The 8,690-nt window shown below is 44.6% G+C and overlaps 1 protein-coding gene across 5 annotated transcripts; it reads right to left on the reverse strand.

Moving 5' to 3' along the window:
* Nucleotides 1-176: 176 nt before the first annotated feature.
* On the reverse strand, nucleotides 177-7,946 carry chgb (chromogranin B). Of its 5 annotated transcripts, XM_048249556.1 has the most exons (7): nucleotides 7,476-7,946; nucleotides 7,153-7,199; nucleotides 6,952-7,045; nucleotides 5,077-6,046; nucleotides 4,567-4,749; nucleotides 3,847-4,243; nucleotides 177-1,249 (listed from the first exon to the last, which is right to left on the reverse strand). In XM_048249556.1, the coding sequence occupies exons 1-7, from the start codon at nucleotides 7,528-7,530 to the stop codon at nucleotides 1,166-1,168; spliced, it is 1,830 nt and encodes a 609-aa protein (XP_048105513.1). In that variant the 5' UTR covers nucleotides 7,531-7,946; the 3' UTR covers nucleotides 177-1,165. The 5 variants fall into 5 exon arrangements, with proteins under 5 accessions (XP_048105513.1, XP_048105511.1, XP_048105509.1 ...); XM_048249554.1 differs by having other exon boundaries at nucleotides 3,847-4,213; nucleotides 4,642-6,046; nucleotides 7,476-7,943; XM_048249552.1 differs by having other exon boundaries at nucleotides 4,567-6,046; nucleotides 7,476-7,943.
* Nucleotides 7,947-8,690: the final 744 nt, after the last annotated feature.

Consider the following 8,690-nt stretch of genomic DNA (forward strand, 5'->3'; position numbering starts at 1 on the left):
CAATCCAGTGAAGTCAGCCAACACAGTTGCTGTATATTTCTATTAAGTAAATAATATGTATTTTGAATAGATATACAATAAAAAGTAGTATTTTTCTGTAGTACATCTTTAGCAGGTCTTTTAGGAGCTCTAATTGTACAAATGGTGACGACATGAAACAACAGAAATGAACAATCTTGGTGTTGGAATTTGGTCCCAGAATAATTCATTTTATTAAATTACTTCATCAACAACAGACTTTGAAACAAACACAAACATACAGAACATCATAGAGAACTTTGAACACACAAACAAAGAGCATAATCATCACAAAAGTCAGATTGGTTAATCATTCCCATGCTGTTAAGTTTTCTCAAACGTCGAAAAAGTTTCACAAAGTACGAAGTTTGACACAGCAGAGGCATTGGCAAGACGTGTGTGCATTTTAGGTTTTATACAGTTTTCCATTCATTTCTTGTTCAGCTTCATAAAAATAAGGATGTGGCTAAACTACTAGTTCCCATCACTGATCTCCAGACAGTACTGGGTGTGCAGACCGATTATATAACCCATCAACAGCCACAGTCACACTTGTGTTTGAAATGTTGTCAAACATTCTAAGGAATATCTGGGCCCATCCTGTAATTCAAGAATCTTAGATGTTGAACGCATTTTTTAATAGAATGCTCAAAACTCGTCTACTGAATGGTTTTAACCATCACTTTTCCAGAGCAGTGCTGACTCTGAGCCAGAACTGGTCCGTATCCACCCTAGTGTCCACTACAAAGTTGCCCTATCATGGAACAGTATGTTCTGGGAAAATTAAATCGGTACCTATCAAGTGGAAAATGAATAAGCGGGAACACCATACATGTTGCACATCCAGGTTTGTAAGTGTCACAACTAAAGCGGGGAGTCTACAAAGGCTTTACCTGAAACAATCACACACACACAGAGCCACACCAACGTCAAACTGAAGAGCAAAAGAGACTGTACGTAGATGATGTTGCTGTCTACTTGATTTTACAAACTTTACCATAAGTCACAGTCACCACAGCGATGGAGGTTTATATCTACAGTCCTGCGCCTGGAAGCCAGCACACCCTGGTCAGATCGTGGAGAACAGCAAGGGGAACCCCAACTCATTTGGTCTCTCTCAGCAGTGTTTGGGTCCCCTCCACACCCATCACTTCTCCTGGCCCTTGTGGATCTTGCTGGCGATCTGCTGCAGCTCCCGGTCCATGGCAGCCAGGTTAGCCAGCTCCCTCTCCTTCAGAAAGAAAAAGAGCAAATTCTGTTTAACCATCTCTCTCCCCATTGATGATTGGATATTGCCTTCTGGATAATAGATAATAACTAATATTAATGTCAGGTTAGCCAGCTGTCTCTACTCCAGTAAGAATAACCTTACTGTCTCCTACAGAATGAAAAAGAGACATGTTGAGATCTCTCTCCTTCAATACCAACATGAATCATTTCAGCTTAGGCATCTCTCTCCTTAACTAATAATAAAAAAACATTTCAAGTTAGAGAACTAACTTCATTCTGTCCTGACTAAACCATGTAAAGTCAGCCATCTTTCTGCTACTGGGAGAAATAGAATCAATTTGGCTTAGCGGTTCTTCCTTTAAAGAAAAACAATATTATTTTAAAGATGAACTCAGTTTAGATGACCCTGTTCTTCAGAGTGAAAAAGACTAATTTCTGATTCCATTGTATCTTGAAATCCCAACAGCTCTGCACATACACATTACACTTTAGTCAATTGGAAAGGTGTAGATAAAAGCCAGTGAAGGTGTGGTTAAAAAGACAACACCTTCCTCTCTTTCCTTTTTGCGTGTGTGTGTGTTAACACATTATTGATGCTGCTCTTTAACTTGCATTTTTCTTTCATCATCAATTTCACCTTCATTGTTTCAGTGGGTGTAATGTCTAATAAAACTTTGTGATCCATTTCTATTCCTGCTGCAGCCTGGGAGCCGTAGCATCGTAACACATCCCTGAGCTCAGCTCTTTTGCCACTACACTGAGTTGTAAGCATTATGAGCAGCACATAGCCTGTGAAAAATCCCCACTCAGCAATCTGGCTGTTCAGTCGCCACGTGAATGGAGGACAGGGAGAATCATTTAAAGTTATTTAAAGACTCTGCTCACATACAGATATCAGGACAATTTATTGTATTTTAGATTGTTTATCTCCAGTGTGTTATTATTGTCAGCAGCCGACATGTGTACTGCAGGGCATATCCCCATATGCTGGTGAAATAAACACATTTTTAAAAGAGCTCTAGCCCCTGAAAATCTCTCCTTCCTCTTCTTTTCTCTCCTAAGGCACAGCTGGCTGGCAGCCTTTCAGGAGCAAGCAGCCCTGTTATGCACCATAACCTCTCTCTCCAAATCCATTCCAGTGTTCAATAGAGGCAGACAAATGTGTGCAGGCCACCACCAGGTAAGAGCATTAGCAAACCCACTGGAATCACAGCTACTGTTTGATCTCTAGTGCAGTTTTCGGCAAAGAGGATAGATATGCGAGATGTTCATCCAGACTGTTAAGAAACAGTTTTAATTGGACAGACCCTTGACTCTTTTGCTGTTTTATCTCCTTTCCTTCTAAAAACAAGAGTATCTTTAATTAGTGCAAGGTCAGACCCAGAGAGAGGTGGGGGTTGGGGTGGCTAGAGATCCTCAGACTGAGGGCATTTTGCGAATCAGAATAATTCACACACACACACACACAGACAGACACACAGCAGTAGTATGCAAGAACAGAGTGGTGTGTGTCTGCAGTAGGTTATGGCTCAGGGCAGAGTGGAACTCGCCCCCCCTGGCTGCCTGGCTGAAGAGCTGTGGGCTCAGAAGGGAGCTGTGACACCAACACTAGCTACACATCTATTTCCCTCTTTTTCTCTCTTTTTTCTTGTCTTGCCGCATTAGCTGCTTAGAACACACACATGCTCCAGTGTGGATGACATTTTTAGTGAAACACACACTCACACTCGTTTTCCGTCTTCCTCTGTTTTTCCTTCACTCACCGTATCTTTCTCATCCCCCTTCTTTTCCACTCTTTCTACCCTTTCTCCATGCTCCTCTTTTCCACTCGTTCTACCCTTTCTCCATGCTCCTCTTTTCCACTCTTTCTACCCTTTCTCCATGCTCCTCTTTTCCACTCTTTCTACCCTTTCTCCATCCTCCTCTTTTCCACTCTTTCTACCCTTTCTCCATCCTCCTCTTTTCTCTCTCCTCATCTGACCTCCTGTTTCTCTCCCTCTGTCTCTCTCTCAATCTCCCTTCTCTCTAGCAATTTCTATCTCCCCTCTTCATCTCCTCATCTATCTGTTCATCTCTCTCTCTCTCTTTCTCTTTCTGCTCCGTTGTTCTATGGTCCACTGGTGTTATGTGTGGCCCACATACAGTCCTCTTTGCTGCTGCAGAAAAGGAATGAATTTGCTGCTGCTGCTTAAGTCCACTGCCGCAGCTGTATCTCTTCTACCCTTTGGTTTTCTGAGCTTTGAGCTGCACATCTCATTACTAATACATTAATTAGACATCTCACTCTTTTTCTCTCTCTCTCTCTCTCTCTGTCTGTCTATCTCTGTCTCAAACTATTATGTAGGGCAGCCTCTGTAGGGGCCTCTGGGCTACATAACACAACTGTCACATCTCACATAGCCACAAACTCCCGAAGAGACTTCACTGCCAACTAAGAGCAGTGTCAATGTACACAAGTCCAGCCAATGAACATGATGTTTCAGAAGCGCAGGAGAGAGGGGTGTCATTTCTGATTGCCGTTGAGTAACAACCTCTCACCAGAATCACAGGCCCTACCTTTAATAAGTTGTTCTTGGATTTTAAAAGAAGCATCCTTACCTCTTCTGGGGTGAGTGGTCTTTCCTGCAGGGCCACAGCGCCCCCCTGTGGCACCGCAAGGTGTGACAGCTGGGTCCTCTTGTAGTTGAGGAGGCGGGCGAGGTTGTTGGTGGCGGCAGCGGTTGCTGCGGTGCTCCTCTTGTACCAAGCGGGGTGGTAGAAGCCTCGATAGATCCAGGGGTTGCGCTTCTCCTGCTGATGCGCCTCCTCTTGCTCCTCCTCTGCCTCTTCTGCTAGTAGGCGCTCCCCCAGCTCCTTGCCTCTCTGGGCCAGGTACCTTAGTGCCTCCTCACGCTCCTCGTCATCTAGGACCCCCGGATCGACCTCGTCCTCCTCTTGTTCTGCGTCTGCTCCTCGTTTGTGGTGCCTTGTTTGGTGTTTTGTTCCTCTCCAAGACCTCCTTTCTCTATCCATCTCATCTTCACCATCTTCCTCTTCCTCCTCCTGTTCTGCGTCTGCTCCTCGTTTGTGGTGCCTTGTTTGGTGGGGCGTGACGATCTCCAAGACGACCTCCTCTCTCTATCCATCTCATCTTCATCCTCATTCTCTTCCTCTTCAGGTGCGTCTGCTCCTCGTTTGTGGTGCCTTGTTTGGTGTTTTGTTCCTCTCCAAGACCTGATCTCTCTGTCGATCTCATCGTCATCATTTTCCTCTTTGTCCTCAGGTGCATCTACTCCTCGTTTGTGGTGCCTTGTTTGGTGTTTTGTTCCTCTCCAAGACCTCCTCTCTCTATCCATCTCATCTTCATCATCTTCCTCTTCCTCATCAGATGCATCTACTCCTCGTTTGTGGTGCCTTGTTTGGTGTTTTGTTCCTCTCCAAGACCTCCTTTCTCTATCCATCTCATCTTCACCATCTTCCTCTTCCTCCTCCTGTTCTGCATCTGCTCCTCGTTTGTGGTGCCTTGTTTGGTGTTTTGTTCCTCTCCAAGACCTTATCTCTCTGTTGATCTCGTTTTCACCATCTTCCTCTTCCTCCTCAGATGCGTCTACTCCTCGTTTGTGGTGCCTTGTTTGGTGTGGGCGTGACGATCTCCAAGATGACCTCCTCTCTCTATCCATCTCATCTTCACCATCTTCCTCTTCCTCATCAGATGTGTCTACTCCTCGTTTGTGCTGCCTTGTTTGGTGTGGGCGTGACGATCTCCAAGATGACCTCCTCTCTCTATCCATCTCATCTTCACCATCTTCCTCTTCCTCATCAGATGCGTCTACTCCTCGTTTGTGGTGCCTTGTTTGGTGTGGGCGTGACGATCTCCAAGACGACCTCCTCTCTCTATCAATCTCGTCTTCATCCTCATTCTCTTCCTCCTCAGGTGCGTCTGCTCCTCGTTTGTGGTGCCTTGTTTGGTGTTTTGTTCCTCTCCAAGACCTCCTCTCTCTATCCATCTCATCTTCCTCCTCTTCCTCATCCTCAGACAAATCTCCACGCTTGTGATGCCTTGTCTGGTGTGGGCGTGTTGATCTCCAAGATCTCCTCTCTCTGTCCTCCTCCTCTTCCTCCTCCTGGTGTCTCTTCTGGGGGAGGAAGTCTGGGAAAGCCTCCTGGCTTCTCTCCTCATCCTCATCATCAGCCCGTTTCGGATTAAGGTGCCTCTTCATGGCATATTCTGGGAAAGCCTCCTGACTGCGTTCCTCGTCTTCCTCTTCCCTCTTGTGTTGGTCTGAAAGGTGTCTTCTCATGTATTCTGGAAACGCCTCCTGACTACGCTCTTCAGCGCTCTCTTCCCTTTTCTTGTATCCTGGAAATGCTTCCTGGCTACGTTCTCCATCATCTTCTTCTCCTCTTTTCTTGTATCCTGGAAACGCTTCTTGACTACGTTCCTCATCTTCCTCCTCCCATCTCTTCCTGTATCCTGGAAATGACTCCTGGCTGCGTTCTTCGTCTGCCTCTTCACGTTTCTCCTTCTCTGACAGAAGGCTGTGCCCTCTCTTCTGGTACTGAGGAAACTCCTCCTGGCTACGCTCGTCCTCTCCCAGATCCTCCCGTTTTTCCGCGCCCGGTAGATGCCATCTCTTCTTCTTGTAGCCGGGGAACGCTTCCTGGCTCCGCTCGTCGTCAGCCTCCTCGCGCTTCTCCTCGTTCTCCCTGAGGAGATCTCGGATGGCTTCCAGCTCCGATGCCTCCTGGGCTCCATCCTCCCCCTCAGGGAGTGGCACCTGCTCCTCGCTCTTCTTCACCAGCTCATTGGGTTTGGAACCTGGGGAGAAGCACAGGAGCGTTTCAGAAATGGCCAAAGCCGGGGAGCTAAGACACAAGCAGCTGCAGCATCTGTATCATACCAAGTGCCCACAGGTACTACAGTTCAAGTCCGACCCGCAAAAAAAGTCCCACCCCATCTTTATCTCCCACATCTAAATAAAGGCACCCCCTCAAAACAAAATAAAATAAATAAATTAAATGAAAATAAAGCAATACTCAAAAGAAATGGTAAAAGCCCAGAGAGCTAGTTGACTAGTTTTCAGGCATTAACTTGAAGTTTGTACTGGCATGCTATAACATTAATTTAAGACTAGCTAAATGTCTTATAATGAAGACCAAATAATCTGACATGAAATAATTTGACATATGAAATAGTCACATTAGTCAGACAATAAATTCACTACTAATATCTATCCAATTGCGTTGAAGACCTGGAGTATTTTAAGCATTGGATAACAATGTAGGATATGGTGTTATTCTGACAAACAAAATGAGAAAACATGAAATCATTCCATAATGTCGTGGTGTCATATAGGACAGTAGAAAATAAAGCCTTAATTAGATTCAGTTGTGACAATAAAGCTAAATATTTCACATCTAAATCAACATGCTTTTCTTGTTTGGAACCCATTATGCCAGTGTCAATTATGTTGCAGGACATATCCGAACATAGATTTTCAGCCATGGGTTAATATGTTCTAGATGTCTCTTCTGCTTCAAGAGACCCCTGCTTTAGGCTACATTGTTTACTGTTGCGCGGTCTGAGCGATGTGCAGTTGTAATCTCAAAACAGTCGTGCGGGCTATTGCTGTGTAAATGACATCCATACACTGTGGCACTCTGCGGGTATTCACAGCAGAAAACCCTGAAAATCAGGCAAGGAAGTCTGTTTACATAACTTGCCTCCTTTGAAGAGATCTTTGCACTCCGAATGCCCTGGCGTTGCTTCTGATTTGGAAAGTGCAATGGAAAGGGCTTCTACCAAGCATCTCTTGAGCTGAAAGCAGTTTTATGCAGGTCAATATAACTACGCAGACGTTAAGGAATAAACAGACTTGGTCATTTAAATTACAAAGTTCAAAGTTTAAAGTACAAAGAACATACCAAATCCTCTCGTCTCTCCGATTTTACCGTTGGAAGCGACTGGTTATCTATGAAAAAATACGGCATTTAACAGCAATAGGCTACTCACAAGAAGTAAATTGGTCAATCACGATTCGAAAATTAAAGCATTTAGTCTTCATACTTAAATCAGCTTGCAAATATACGTAAATGCACAGGTACACAAAATGTTTTAGTGATTATTTCAAAGCTTAAATATTTACTGTTAGCTCAGCTGACCATCCATAAGGTCCACACACGGAACTGTCCATGGTGCTGAAACCAGTCTACGCAGTATCATTGATAAAAGTTTCTCTTTTGCTTACCTGCTATAAACGACAAAGCCACCACTAACAGAAAGGCCCGTTTCATCGTGAACATATTGAGCGAAGATTAAGCAAAAGACGCATAAAAACTGAGGTCCGACAGGTCCTGTTACTAGTGGTGACAAGACCTCAGTCCCGCTCGAGTCTCGGCTCCACTCTGTTCCGCGGATCTTCTCCGCAGGCGAGGAGCGCGGATAGAAGAGCACAAGAAGATGAGTGAGGTACGGGCAGGAGTGGGTGGACTTGCTCTCCCCCAGATGTGTCCTGCTTTATCTAGTCCCCGCCGAGCCGCGGAAAACGCACAGCTTTCCACACGCACACCGAGGGGGGGAAAAAACTTCGGGGAGATTTTTTTCTCAGAAGCTCCTGTCAGTTCGAATCTAACACACTCCCACGTCCCTTACATAATACGGCGAGGCTTTTAAATCAACCCGAAATCACATTAATATGTAATTCTTCCAAACTCATTTAGAAAGAAAACAATTATCCTCCTATTAGAGGACCATTGATGGGAATTTGGCCGCAGGTTCGTTTGGGGCTGAATTGCACAAGAGCGCCTGAATGTTCTGTAACGTCGTCATCTGCTTGTAATACTAAAACATAGGGTGGCTTGAGAATAGCTAGAAGTTCTATGACCCCGACTGCCTCAAATCCCTGGCAAAACCATCTCAATCATGGTCTCTAAATCTAATCGAATATTCTCTGGCATGTTTTAGGGCCTTTTCAGCAGATGCTGATGCCATTTTTTGCAACAGCTTTTGCCCTGCTTGATAGATTTCCACAGTGGTTTGTTTGGTGACTCGTTGATGGTGTTAAAAACTCTAATGATTTCGCCACATAACCTTTACATTCAGACTAATATTTGGTATCATTAATGTAAAATATTTTATGGTGTGTGGCAAGACTAAAAAAAACTAATGTGGCCATATACAAACATATGTTTACACAAGAACATAAACACATATATAATTGATGCCGATTATTCCAGTGGTGTGATGAACTGGGGGTTTCCTCCCACTCCCATGCCTGGATGTCACCAAAATTTAGCAAAATGATTATATCACCTGACTGTACCCTTTGGGTGTTTTTTGTCCAAGTCAATCCATAATTATACCACACATATCTAAAATGTAAATGTAGAATAATGATCCAGCCCTCATCTGCTCCACATGTGGCTGTGCAATGTCCCTCTCATAGGCTCTGCTCTGTTCTGGC

This window comes from Alosa alosa, chromosome 8 (genome assembly GCF_017589495.1).
Source record: "Alosa alosa isolate M-15738 ecotype Scorff River chromosome 8, AALO_Geno_1.1, whole genome shotgun sequence".
Lineage (NCBI taxonomy): Eukaryota > Metazoa > Chordata > Actinopteri > Clupeiformes > Clupeidae > Alosa > Alosa alosa.